We start from the raw sequence: 13,569 nt of genomic DNA on the forward strand, positions 1-13,569 counted from the left end.
GTTTTATCCAAACAGTGAACGAGGAAAAAAGGGTTTTACTTATATTCTGCTAAGAATCAGAGTGTTAGAATCAGTCACTTTGAGTATATACTTGAAGCCTCATTCTAAGGGCCTGGCTAATTGGCTCCATTTCATAAGAAACGATGTCCTTTTTTGGCTAAGGATGAAGTCGTGAAGAATACGAGGCCAACCAAACTCTTTTATTGAAATAAGAAAAACAGCTATCAACCTCATTTCAACTAGTATTTGTGCAGTTTTAAGTTAGTAAATTAATAATTAATGATGATAATTAATACTCTTTACGTTTAAGTCTCAAAAGGAAAACCCTTGATCAAATTGGAAAAAAACTAATAATTAATGATAATTTATGGAAAACAACGTTAAACGAATTATACATTACTACAAAACAGGGGGCATCAAAATTCTTAATTGAAAGAATCAAATACCTTGCAAACGTTGCAAGTGTAAATTCAAGATGTCAGTCACTCTTTCAAAATCTTGATCGTTATTCCTGAAGAGAAGTCACGTATTAATCTATAAAAATATAGAAAATAGCTGAATATGATAGAATAAATCATTTTAAAAAATGTAAAAACAGATAAAGAATAAAATAGAGACAAGACAAACCTCTTTTCAGATGCAATCATGTTTATAGTGGAAGAAGAGACCTTTAGAAGAGAAAAGGGGTGGATCACAAACATACCCGGTGGTTGAAAAATAAATCAAGAGAAGATAAAGCTGAAGCAAAAGGAGAATAAGAGATAATGAGAAGAAAAGATAAAAGTTAAGTCTATAAATAGAAATAAACAACTCGAGTGCAGCGGCTTAAAAAATGGCACAATTTTTCCTTCAAAAATCATTAATCGGCATTTGACTAGTGCTCTATCATATTAATGGGGGAGAAAAAAAAGTAGTAATCGTTTGAAAGTTCGATGAGATGTTAAACAGATATGAAAATTGAAAAAAAAAAAAAAACTTACACACTCATCTGACTTGATTAATTATCATGTACTAACCAACGAGCAGTTAGTCAAGTTGGTTAGTAGACTTGCCCCCCATAAAGATGAGAACGCATGTTCGAGTCCCGGAAAGCGCTCTTGTTGGGAGAAGAGACAACCATCGTTGGAAAACCGCGACACTCCTACCCTCGAATCCGGATTAGTCAGTTGCCAATAGGCGTCAATAATACTATTCAATTATTTCCTCAATGAATAATTTATATATGTAAAGTGATAGACTATCTGTATGTGATATATAGAAACACGATCAATATTACATTTTTATAGGACTACCGCAAGGGACCCGTTGTGACGAAGTATAAGAAAATAATTAAGGTTTTAACCCTCTCGAGATGGGCATGGCCATGGACTTGTTCGGCTGGCGGTCGCTATTTTGTTAATTAGGGTACTTTTGTTAATTTAAATGATTGGTTTATTGGTTTCCGTAAAATATTACTTTGATCATTACCCTCATTATTGGTGGAAATTCTCTTTAATACTACTTTCAGTCCTTAATGTAAGAGCTCGTTTGTCTTTTATTTTGATCATAAATATAAGACTCAAATCCACTTTGTCTTCTATATTTATTATTTTTTAAGATAAATTTTATAATAATAGTAGCTCTAACCAATACATTTGATTAGTAAAGATATTTTAAGAAAGACAATACTTATTTATTAAAAATAATTAACTTAACTAGTTTTCTTAATTTACTCAAATTAATTAACTAACTTTTATATTAAAGACTGGAGGTAGTATATGTAATTAATAGAAGGAATTTAATTAGTAAAAAACAGAAATAATTTAAAAAATTATAAATTTAAGAGATAAAATGGAATTGATATATTATAATTTGAAATAAATTTATTTTTCGAACTTACGCCATAGCAAGATAGGAGAGGCATATATAAAGTTGGATTTCTTTCAAATACTCTCAATATCATGTCAAAATGGCTGTGTTATTGGCATTCCATTCCATTCTATCTTACATTAAACACCGAAGGAGCCCTTATTATTTACCTTATTTGCGTTAAACACCATTCGAATCAAATTGAAAATATATTTGTGAAGAGCAGGAATTCTTCACACGACGTCCGTCATAGCATTCTGAAAACCAAGCAAAAGAATTCCAGATCCATCATTTAACATAGAAATAGGAAAATCACTACCACAGCAGAAAACAGAATACAGTAGACCCAAGTGATGGTGATGGTGATGGTGAGGAGTCATAGATGCATCAACCAACTTTCAACCAGATGCACCTTTAATCACTTCTGTCTCGTACTCTATATTTTTAAAAAAACCTGGAGAAAGAAAGCACTCAATTGTTTAATGTCGAGTACAAACAATTTTTTTTCCTTTATCATAGATGATGGATCATCCTGATGATATGAAGAAATATTTCACATGACTACCTTTTATTCTCTCCAGCTTGAATATCGGGCAGTATGGAGCAAGGAACAGCATAATCTTCGTCTTCCAGTGCCCTAGATCAATTCAAGTGTGTAGATAAATCAGTTTGAAGAAGGAACTGAAGATCACCAATGGATTACGCCTGCCCGAAACATGTATATGGACCATTATTTTCATCCCACTTTGGTAGAAGGGGAACTCCGCACTCATGATGCAATATGTAACTAAACAGTTCTCTAATCTCAAAGAACAAAAGAAAAGAGTGTGTACCCACAATGTACAGATGGCAAAACCAATAAGATGTCGGATCGAGAACTGGAAAACAAATGAAAATTTACGATTCACGGGAAGTGCGTCGTCTGAGAGCTGACCTTTGGGTGTTGATGCGCTGGCCCACCCGGTACATTCCACACGAGAAAGCACCAAACGCAGCGAGGTATATGGCCATCGTGCCGAGACCTTTGTTTGAGATTCGGCGAGCGAATCGGACCAGCGCGAATCCTCCGGGGGCAGGACCATCTTGAAGCACAGGCATGTCCTTCATGTGGCCATGCTGAGCTTCTTCCTCATCATCGCCTCCGCCATCTTTGATGCTTCACGATGGTTTCAATGTGATTCTAAGGCTACGGATTCTGAAAACAAGACTGCGGAGATCGCGTATGGCAAATTAGCAAATCGCCCAGAAGCGCGAGAGCACACTCCCGGGAATTTTCTTCTTCTACTTCCCGTTTTTTAAAGAAAAAATTGGAACAGAAATTATTATAAATGAATAAAAAAATAATTGTTAGTATTTTAATCAACCCACATGAGCGGAAGTGGTAATATTTTCACTTGGCACGTGATAAATATTTAATTAAAACAGTGACTAATCACAACCCCCCATGTAACTAATATGCTTTAATCATGTATGCGGGTATATCACTCTGTCCTTATTTATACGTTATTTTTAAGAAAAAAATTTGTTCCCAAATATAAATTATTTGTAAGATAATTAATGAGTTTTTTTTTAATTTTTACCCATGTTGACTTAATAAATGCAATGTGAGATAAAGTAAATAGATAAGAGAAAATATAAAAAAAAATTTAATACAATTTCTTTAATAAGTATAAATGTGGGGGGAAATTACCAATTTAATACTGTCTTAATTTGCGGGTTTAGAGTATAAATGATTTGTAAATAGAAACAGAGTGGTACTACCTTCAATCCTAAATTTTGAGATCTCATTTGTAGGGTATACATAAAATACCAAAGATAATACAGTATAATCCATGAGCCCAGAGTCTCCCGACGGGTTGGATGATTCTCTGAGATAAAAAGATCCGTGGGATTTTGGAACTGATTTATGACTGGCATTTTTCCTGACAAATTGTTACGGGACAAGTTTAAAGTTTAAAAAGGGGATGAAGCTGACCCGAACGAGGGAGGAGAAGGACTTTTCAATTCACTTGAGCGTTTATTTTATTGACATAAAGTTCAGCTCACTTCAAATCCTTGCATGCAGATCTCTGGAGGATTTTGATAATCATGAGGTAAGGCGGGGCGACAACTGAAGACCTACTGTATGTAAGACTACGTCGTCAAATACGCTCGGCAACGATGCTTATCCACCCTTACTTGAATTGAGGGCGAGGGGACAACATAAACACAAATTCAAAGTATTCCTTCTAGAGGGTTCGGATTGTTCACACTTCGCTTAAGGTTCAAATCTTCATGCCCCCATATAGTGAAATAAAAATTTGATGTCATAGCATTCTGAAAGGCGATTACAAGAGTTCCAGATACATTATTGGATTTAGAAACAGGAACACAAGTACCATGTGGATCACAGCATCCGATAGGCCGACTCTGGATGGTGATGCGTTAAAACATTTTCACCATACTTCAGGACGCAGCTCGCCACTTGCTGGCGGCACCCATCTGCCGGAGTTATACACACTCTCACCAACTTTCCAACCAGGCACATCCTTCATTACTTCTGCCTCGTACTCCAGATATTTTTTCCACTCCCTAACAAATCTGGAGAAATAAAGCAGACAAATGTTTAATGCCCAACGCAACAAATGTTTCTTCATCATAGATCATCCTGATACGAAGAAACATATCACCTACCTTTCATCCTCTTCAGCTTGAAGAACAGGCAGTATCGCACAGCGAGCTGCATATTTTTCCTCTTTGATTGCCCTAGAAATTAAAATATTTAGATAGATCAGTTTTTTCACCGGGGAAAAGGGGTTTGAAGTCCAATGCATCCGTAACACACACACATGGACCATTATTTCTGCATGGCCCCTCTCCATCTTTTGTCCTAAAATAACAGAAGAGAAACTCCTGACTCATGAGGCAAGCGGAAAAGGCCATAGTAAAATCACCTAGGAAGTCAAAACGGGAGGCAAATAACAGCTGTCAAGAAATTCACTTAAAATTGCAAACGCATAGTTAGAATAATATCAATGCTGGGCAAGAAACAATCATATTCGAACCCACCACACTGCATTAAAACCCTATATTGCATAACATTTCAGACGCCAATGACTTAGAAGCAGAAAACCAGAAGCTTGAATGTGAGCAAATGCTTGATCTGTTCTTCAGATATTACATATTTTGGACAGTCACAGCAAACTATGTAAGAGCCTAAGGTTGTTCTTTTACAAGCATTAATATAAAGACAGTTTAAACCTTACGAGGACAATGTGTCACACATATCTACAAAGCATTAAAGAGATGCCCAGTAAAGAATATGATTAACGCCACAGCATGCACAGATAAATATCAAGAGAGTTCACAATAACCATCAGAGCCTCGTCCATAACTTACATCAGAATAAATATACCACGGTAGTGCCGTTCTGTCAAAGCTTCGAAGTCTATGAATGAAGATATGATTTTCATTGTTTCCATCTTTTATATTCATATTTATTCATTTCATCCCCGATTCTAAATGGTTTCTCCTCATTTTATCAAAAATCCTATGCATCACTGTTGAGCCAAATCCAACGTCTCTACATCAAAAGCTATTTCGCAGAAAGATGCTACGTCATTTTATGATCATCTTTTGACTTTGTACTGGGTCTATGTTTTGGGCCATTTTGCATTGGATGTTTACTATACGCCAACTCTCTAAGCCTTCAGGAAGCTCACAGGTATTTTTATTTTTCACACTGTTAAAATTGATGAAAATTCCGTCATCCCATATATCAAATTCCATTACAACGATAACAAGAGCATAAATAAACAAATTTCTAATTTCATATAACAAGAGAAAGAGAATCCTCAGTGGACAGATCGCATAATATGCGATAATACGCTCGCGTTTGCAGAGTTGATTTCCAGGGAGTGAATAAAAACCATCACTCAACTGTAATTAACTACACGGACTCTAATATAAACAACTTCGTAAATTTGAAAAATATCTAAATCCCTGATATAAGAAATCGCATATGTCAACTAAAATCAACCTAAGCCTAACAAAGGTCCTCGTAATCCATCCCAATTCTTCAAACCCAATTAATAGAACACCAAAAACAATAAAATGTCAAATCGAAAATTGGAAACCAAATCAAGATTTACAGGAAGTGCGCTAGAGAGCTGACCTTCGGACTTTGTTGCCCTGGCCCACCTGGTACATTCCCCAAGAGAAAGCACCGAACGCGGTGAGGAATATGGCCATGGCGCTGGGCCCTTTGTTTGGGATTCGGCGAGCGAATCGGACCGGAGCGAATCCTCCGGGAGGAGGACCATCTTGAAGGACCGGCATGTCCTTGACGCTGGCCATGCCGGGCTTATTCCTTATCGTTGCCTCCGTCATCTTTGATCCTTTGCTATGGGTTCAATGTGATTCTCAAGCCACGGATTCTGGGGAACAAGGCAGGGGAGATCGGGTATGGTCGCTGTTTACCCTAGAGGGAGCACGCAGGTGAGGATTGTGGCTCGGTACGTGAGTTCCCGAATTTCCCTTTTTTCTCTCACAGAAATTGGTGGTGGTAAGTAATATTAACATATAATTATATATTATATCATTATCTGTGGCAAAAAGATTATGTCACTGTCCATGTGTCTATATGTAATTTCATCATGGATATTCAATTTATTATAATTTAATTGTATATCAATTTACAAAAAGCCCAGCTATTTGTGACGTTTTATACAAGAATCTCATATTTAATTGAAAAAAGACAATAAAATATTTTGAAAATTATTAAATCACTATGGTAAATTTTAAAATCTCAAATAAAATATCTAGTACGATTTTGAAATTTTTAAATTTTACAAAATAACATAAATGGCCTTCACTGTCTTTTTTTTGTTTTTTGTTTTTAATAATGGCATCTCAACATCTTTAGCTAGGTTTTAATTGTTGGAGCTCTAGCATTGATGACTCCTCTAATAAATGTTATCGGAGCTCTAGCAACCGATTGTCGTAGTTTTCATGACTAAGTATTGACTGCGTTTGCTTCTAAAACTTTGATAGCTATTCTTATTTAATTATTGATTACTTTAATATTATGATTGACTACTTTTATTTTTAAAATGAAAATTACTATTACTTAGCTATTAACTACCATAATTTTGCTATTAACCACTTATATTTTAAAAATTCAAAAATGTATCAAATATTGTTGGAGACATATTGATTATTTTTGTTTAACTATTTACTATTTTTATAGTTCATATTTGAACTATAAAAATAGTCACGCAAATTTAGAGTAATTTGATATTGCATGAAGAATACTTGTCACTTCAATATGAAGCTATACTAGTTGAGAGAGTGAGGCGTATTTGGTAAGAGAAGTTGATTCACTCTACTACGAAGGCAATCTATAACAGTGACGAGTTGAATTTAATAAAAGAGACTAGTTTTTTGTAATGTGACGAATCAATATTCAAGTTCAAGTTCTCAACAAAAATCCATTTATATTTGATACTAAATAGTGTTTTAACACGGTTACTTCTAATAAAAAATATACATGCACCAAAAACACACTTCTAGTGAGCAAAAATGGTATCTTTAATGCTAATAATTGGATTGTGCAGATTCTAAAACAAGAAGGATTGTTGAATATCTGTTTTCTTTTTAATTTCAAGATTATTTAATTATCATTTATAGTTAACAGTTAGAATTTAAATGGGAGAATTTTAAAAGAATACCTTTAAATTTTAAAATTTTAAATCAGTTTTATTCACCATACTTTAATAGTAACTGAAACAAATAATAACATATTTTCATTTCTAATTTAAAAATTTAAAATTTTAGAGATATATTTTTTTAATTTTCCTCATCTAAATTGCCTCAGCCGCTGACATTTGAAAAGAATTAGGCGACATCCTCCTTCCCTAAAAAGTAAGGAACATTCTGGGGAAAATGAACACCGCAAGAAAACATACCAAACGGAGCGTTCGAAGCACGAGCTCACCAACCCGATGGGCCGGAATGCTAGGAATCCCACCCTTTGCGAAGGCCCAAAAAAAAAAAAAAGGCAAATACCAAACGGAGCGAAGGCAAATACTTTGCCGGTTCGTGCACATGGATTCGGGTGGGGGCTTCTGGTTAAGCCGCCCGGGGGACCGGTTCAATATTTTTCGGCCTAGTAAATTTATGAGGGCGAAAAAGGAAATCCCGGTGACCCGTTAAACGAAATATGGGTATGGTTTAAACTTGGAGCACAAAACCCTAAACCCTAGAAGGTGCTTCTTCTAGAGCCTTCCCTTCTCTTGAAAAAGCAGGCTCTCTTCCTGCTTCTCTGTTCCATTTCGCTGTTGCCCTGCAACGCAGCGCTCTGCTACCACTTTCCTTCGCTCCCTTTGCTTTTAGACGTTGCCATTCTTCAGTGTTTCCCTAGTTCTCATTACTTCCCACTGTCACCATGTATCGCTTTGCTTCTAGCCTGGCCTCCAAAGCCCGGTAACTCTAAACTCTGAACGACCATTTTGCTAACTATGCGATTCTACGTTTGGAGTTTTGAACTTCTTTTCCATGCTGCATCCCGTCTTTTTTTTAGGCCGAAATGCTGCATACCGTCTAAATACCGTAGCTTTCTGATGTGTGTATTAACTCTTGGGCTATTTACCAAAATATGTGAAATGGAATCAGGCTTTTTTTTTTAGTCCTTGTGGAAATGTATCTCAGATCCTGCGACTTTTTTCGCTTATTTTTTGATCATTTGGGATTAACAATCCCTTTAGTTGAATTACGGCGCAAGTCAATAAGCGTTGAAATGCCCTGACTTTTAATTTAATTTTCTTTCGATTTCAGGATTGCTAGGAGCAGCAGCCAACAGGTGGTGCAATGTTCCGAATAGCACTTTAAATTTTAGTATATTTTTGGAATCAATCATTCTCACTCTTAACTTACACTTAATCTGTGTTATTTTTGTGGCCTGCCATAGATTGGAAGTAGGTTGAGTTGGAGAAGAAACTATGCGGCCAAGGACATTAAATTTGGTGTGGAGGCTCGGGCTTTAATGCTTAGGGGTGTTGAAGAGCTTGCTGACGCTGTGAGAGTGACGATGGGTCCTAAGGTAACCTAGCTCATAGTGTACGCTCACTTACCTCAGTTTTTGGATTGCTGTGCATAACTAGATTGATTCCTGATACAATATAAGTGGAAAATATGGAGGGTAGAGTGGAAGTGAATGATTGGATGGTATAAGTGCTGATCCAATGTCCACTTGGATAATTACATTATTCCAAAGCAAGAAGTAATGAAAGATCCTATAGCTGGTCTTTTCTTTTGAAGCTTCATATTCTATATTTAATGCTGTAGGGGCGTAATGTGGTGATTGAACAAAGCTTTGGTGCCCCTAAAGTGACAAAAGATGGAGTGACTGTTGCAAAGAGCGTTGAGTTCAAGGATAAAGTAAAGAACATTGGAGCCAGTCTTGTAAAGCAGGTTGCAAATGCCACCAATGACGTAGCTGGTGATGGTGAGATGTTGTCTATAATGTGATGCTAGATAGCTTAGCTCTGTGAGAATTGGAATTTGGCTTGATTTGCTACCAAAACATGGTTAAATATTGGACGATCCAGCTGTTTAACAATTGACATCCATGCATTGTCCAGTTATGTTTCTTTTTTTTTTTTTGTGTTTTATATTTTATAACAGAAATGAGAAGCTTTGTTGCTTGATTGTTTGGCAGGAACCACATGTGCGACTGTCCTCACTCGAGCAATATTCACTGAGGGGTGCAAGTCAGTTGCAGCTGGAATGAATGCAATGGACCTGAGGCGTGGTATCACCATGGCAGTCGATGCTGTGGTGACAAATTTGAAAAGCAGAGCCCGGATGATCAGTACATCTGAAGAAATTGCGCAGGTCTGGGAATTTTCTTTGTGGTATCTAATTTCCTATTGCAGCATGGACTGTGGTTTTGTTTTAACAATTTTAATTTCCTATGTTTAAATTATAGGTTGGGACGATTTCAGCTAATGGGGAGAGAGAAATTGGTGAGTTAATTGCAAGGGCTATGGAGAAAGTTGGCAAAGATGGAGTAATTACAATCTCAGTAAGTTGTCTTGCGATTTTCTCTTAACTATTTTTTCTTCATATTCTCTGAGGTTCTGCTGTTTTTCTGTATTTTTTCTTCAATGTCTTTTCAAAAACTCTGGAGTATTCTACTCTGTTCTCTGCCCTTTATATTCTGGCTTTTTCCTGTGATTCGGCTTTCTTGTGTCCTCACTTTTAAGCTCCACTATGGACCTTACTCTCTCTCTACCTTTTTTCTTGGAGGGGCTGTGCGGTAAAAATCTATTTGCTACACATTCATGTTTGTGATGGGAACTAACATCTTTTGAACTGTCTCAGGATGGCAAGACTCTGTATAATGAGTTGGAAGTTGTTGAAGGGATGAAGCTAGACAGGGGCTATATATCTCCTTACTTTATAACAAACCAGAAGAACCAGAAATGTGTATGCCCTCTCTCTATTTCTGTAATGCATGACAAGTCTTTGAAATTTTGCTGCAGAAAGGCGTGTTCAAAATCCTGGTGGCAGCACCATATTTGTTAATACCACTCAATGCATGCTCACTCCTGCAATATCTTGTGCAATAGGAACTTGAAGATCCTCTTGTTCTAATCCATGAGAAGAAAATCTCGAGCATCAATGCTGTGGTTAAAGTATTGGAGTTAGCTCTAAAGGTGAGAATTGTTTACATTGTTTCATGGTGTTGATTATGAAACTTTGGATGATGACTGACACTTGTCTAACTTCAGAGACAAAGACCTCTATTGATTGTTGCGGAGGATGTAGAAAGTGATGCTCTGGCAACTCTTATTCTAAATAAGCTTCGTGCTGGTATCAAGGTTTGTTTTGCTAATGTTCTTAGCTATTATTAAGGTCTTAGAGCTATCTTGGAATATTTAGCTGCTATTATTATTATTTTTGTGCTGATTCAATGTGACATCTGGTGCACTTCCCTAGGTATGTGCCATTAAGGCCCCTGGTTTTGGTGAAAATAGGAAAGCAAATCTTCAGGATCTTGCAGTCCTGACGGGAGGTGAAGTAAGTTTCTGTTCCGGTATTGGTTAATTTTAGATTAAGTCTGTTCTTCTGAGCATCTAATGATGCATTTTTCTTGTCTTGTGTTAGCTTATCACTGAAGAGCTTGGCATGAATCTTGAAAAAGTTGATCTGGATATGCTTGGGTCTTGCAAAAAGGTAAGTAAGCTTTGCTGAGGAAATATTTGAATGTGTCTTGGTGCCACTTATTGGTAAAACGTTTTGGATGGTTCTTACACAGAACTAACGGCTGTCTAAGCCTATTTGTTTATGAGCATCAAACAAAATGGAATGAATTTTCCCTTCCCTTTGCATGGATCAATGTAAATCACTAATTTGAGACCATGATGCTTTAGGTGACAATTTCCAAGGACGACACTGTTATTCTTGATGGAGCTGGCGACAAGAAAGGAATCGAGGAAAGATGTGAGCAGGTTTGTATATAGCTTCTTTTGGATGTGTTATTGAATCTAACCGTGTCAGGTTATTTACATAAATATTTGTATTTGGGCATTGATGTTCCTGACCTCATAATTGTGTCGTATCTTGACAAACAGATCAGGTCAGCCGTTGAGAACAGCACTTCAGATTATGACAAAGAGAAGTTGCAGGAAAGACTGGCCAAGCTTTCTGGGGGTGTTGCAGTGCTTAAGGTATGATTTCTTAAGTTCACCTCTCTTATGGGGCTGGACAATCTTCCTGCTGGTAAACACCCTTGGGAGTAATGCCAAGGGTAATATTATGAGCTTCCTTTTCACAGATTGGAGGAGCCAGTGAGGCTGAAGTTGGTGAAAAGAAGGATAGAGTGACCGATGCCTTAAATGCAACTAAAGCAGCAGTGGAAGAGGGTATAGTACCAGGTATATTTTCATCTATGGTTGGCTAATTGGGTTGTTAGTTTTACAGCCTCTTATCTTAATCTTAGCTCATTTAACCTCCTTTGTTTGTACAGGGGGTGGTATTGCGCTTCTTTATGCATCAAAAGAATTGGACAAGCTTCAAACTGCTAACTTCGATCAGAAGATAGGTGTCCAGATTATCCAAAATGCTCTCAAGGCAAGTCCTATTTTTAAATGGAAAAATTACAGTCTTGATAGCAATTTGCTATTGAGCAGGCACCTCTTGGTAATAACAAGGACAGGAAACATAAACTAAATTGTTTTGCCGTCTTCTCTCGTGTATCATGAAGTCTGTTTTTGGGGGTTCATTCTTTGACCCTATGAGAGCTCACTTAATCACAAAAAATATAATGCCTAAACTAGGTTGCATTGTTCTTATGCTATAAAGCAGAAAAAATGTGACCTGCCTCAGACTACATCAGGGATATATCTAGTTTCCCTTCAACATCAAGTATAGTTAGAATCTTGAAGTTGCTCATTCTTTTGTTACCCTTTTAACGATCAATGCAGACACCCGTGCACACAATAGCATCCAATGCAGGAGTTGAGGGTGCTGTTGTTGTCGGCAAGCTCTTGGAACAAGACAACCCTGATCTTGGGTACGATGCTGCCAAAGGTCAGTGTTTTTTGCTCCCTCTATTCGTATTCATTTTCCGCGTCAAGGTGACATCTGCGCCTATGCTTTTATTGATTCTGCTGTTTCTTCATTATCAGGTGAATATGTTGATATGGTTAAAGCTGGAATCATAGATCCATTGAAGGTTATCAGGACCGCCTTGGTTGATGCTGCCAGGTAGGATGCTGAGGATGTGCCCTTGTTAATATTTATTACACGCTTGCCAATGCTTCTTGTGGTAACTAAATCTCATTTTTTTGGTGCAGCGTGTCATCTTTGATGACAACGACTGAAGCAATCGTGGCCGAACTCCCAAAGGATGAAAAGGAAGTTTCCCCAATGGCTGGTGGTATGGGTGGCATGGACTATTGAGGTATCGCTTGAGTCGGATCATGGACAGTGAGTGGTGCGAAGCCCCATTTGGTTTTTTCCAATTGTTCTGTGAAGGCTTTCATGTAATCATAGTGAGAGATGAGGACGTAGGCAGGAAAAATTCCGATTGTTGCAACGATATAATTCTGAATACATTACCACCCAAATAAGACATTGTTTTATTTTGAAATCTCAGTTTAAAATGAAGATCTTACGTTTTTATTCATTTATCCGGGTAGAAAATGTGGCCGCCGCACCGATACAGTCATTATTTCTGTTGCGCCTTGCATCGTTTGCTTGATGTGTTGGGTGGATGGGGGCAAAGGGGACGTTTACAGATAGCGTTTTACTATTTAAATGTGGCATGGAAAGTATTAATGAATTGGAAAAAGATCAGTGCAATTATTTATGTATTTTCTCGGGTAGATAATGGCAGCTAAAATTATTCAGATATACTGAATTATGAACAAAAAAAAAAAATTGGATGATAATTCGATGTTTAGATTTTGCAGTTAATATGGTGCTATGAAGGTTAAGGGGGTTTGAACATTGTTTTTTTTGTTTCCCTTTTTTTGGGTATAATTTAAAATATCTTAGTCATTTTATGCTTGATATTAATTTCTAGCCCTTCTTATTTTTCAATTCTAACTCCTGAAAATGAAATATGCAAATTTAAGTTTTAATTTAATTGATATTCTCTTTAGAAATTAATTCTTGTATTTATTATTGCTGGCGAGAAATCATTTTTTCCGGTTTTGCAAACAAAAAAGTAGTACT

General features: G+C 36.8%; 2 protein-coding genes and 1 pseudogene across 2 annotated transcripts in view; 1 reads left to right on the forward strand and 2 right to left on the reverse strand.

Annotated features, from left to right (window-relative positions):
• LOC114730526 (chaperonin CPN60-2, mitochondrial) overlaps positions 1–13,018 on the forward strand; it is a 28,564-nt gene extending 15,546 nt beyond the window's left edge. Inside the window, exons 2-20 of the mRNA XM_028917610.1 lie at positions 678–686; positions 8,130–8,310; positions 8,662–8,686; positions 8,795–8,926; positions 9,172–9,331; positions 9,545–9,720; positions 9,815–9,910; positions 10,210–10,314; positions 10,458–10,544; positions 10,620–10,709; positions 10,828–10,908; positions 10,996–11,064; positions 11,262–11,339; positions 11,463–11,558; positions 11,666–11,765; positions 11,858–11,961; positions 12,315–12,420; positions 12,519–12,597; positions 12,687–13,018. Of these exons, the coding sequence (XP_028773443.1) occupies positions 8,273–8,310; positions 8,662–8,686; positions 8,795–8,926; positions 9,172–9,331; positions 9,545–9,720; positions 9,815–9,910; positions 10,210–10,314; positions 10,458–10,544; positions 10,620–10,709; positions 10,828–10,908; positions 10,996–11,064; positions 11,262–11,339; positions 11,463–11,558; positions 11,666–11,765; positions 11,858–11,961; positions 12,315–12,420; positions 12,519–12,597; positions 12,687–12,792 (1,728 nt within the window). The 5' untranslated portion in view covers positions 678–686; positions 8,130–8,272 and the 3' untranslated portion in view covers positions 12,793–13,018. The remainder of the gene's footprint in view (positions 1–677; positions 687–8,129; positions 8,311–8,661; positions 8,687–8,794; positions 8,927–9,171; positions 9,332–9,544; positions 9,721–9,814; positions 9,911–10,209; positions 10,315–10,457; positions 10,545–10,619; positions 10,710–10,827; positions 10,909–10,995; positions 11,065–11,261; positions 11,340–11,462; positions 11,559–11,665; positions 11,766–11,857; positions 11,962–12,314; positions 12,421–12,518; positions 12,598–12,686) is intronic.
• LOC114730531 (NADH dehydrogenase [ubiquinone] 1 alpha subcomplex subunit 13-B-like) lies at positions 2,410–2,996 on the reverse strand (annotated as a pseudogene).
• On the reverse strand, positions 4,052–6,355 carry LOC114730530 (NADH dehydrogenase [ubiquinone] 1 alpha subcomplex subunit 13-B). Its single transcript, XM_028917613.1, has 3 exons — positions 6,002–6,355; positions 4,522–4,593; positions 4,052–4,428 (listed from the first exon to the last, which is right to left on the reverse strand). Exons 1-3 carry the CDS (start codon positions 6,214–6,216, stop codon positions 4,284–4,286), a joined length of 432 nt encoding a protein of 143 aa, XP_028773446.1. The 5' UTR covers positions 6,217–6,355; the 3' UTR covers positions 4,052–4,283.
• Positions 13,019–13,569: the final 551 nt, after the last annotated feature.

The sequence above is a fragment of the Neltuma alba genome, unplaced genomic scaffold (assembly GCF_004799145.2).
Source record: "Neltuma alba isolate B1F8T4 unplaced genomic scaffold, ASM479914v2 tig00012743_pilon, whole genome shotgun sequence".
Lineage (NCBI taxonomy): Eukaryota > Viridiplantae > Streptophyta > Magnoliopsida > Fabales > Fabaceae > Neltuma > Neltuma alba.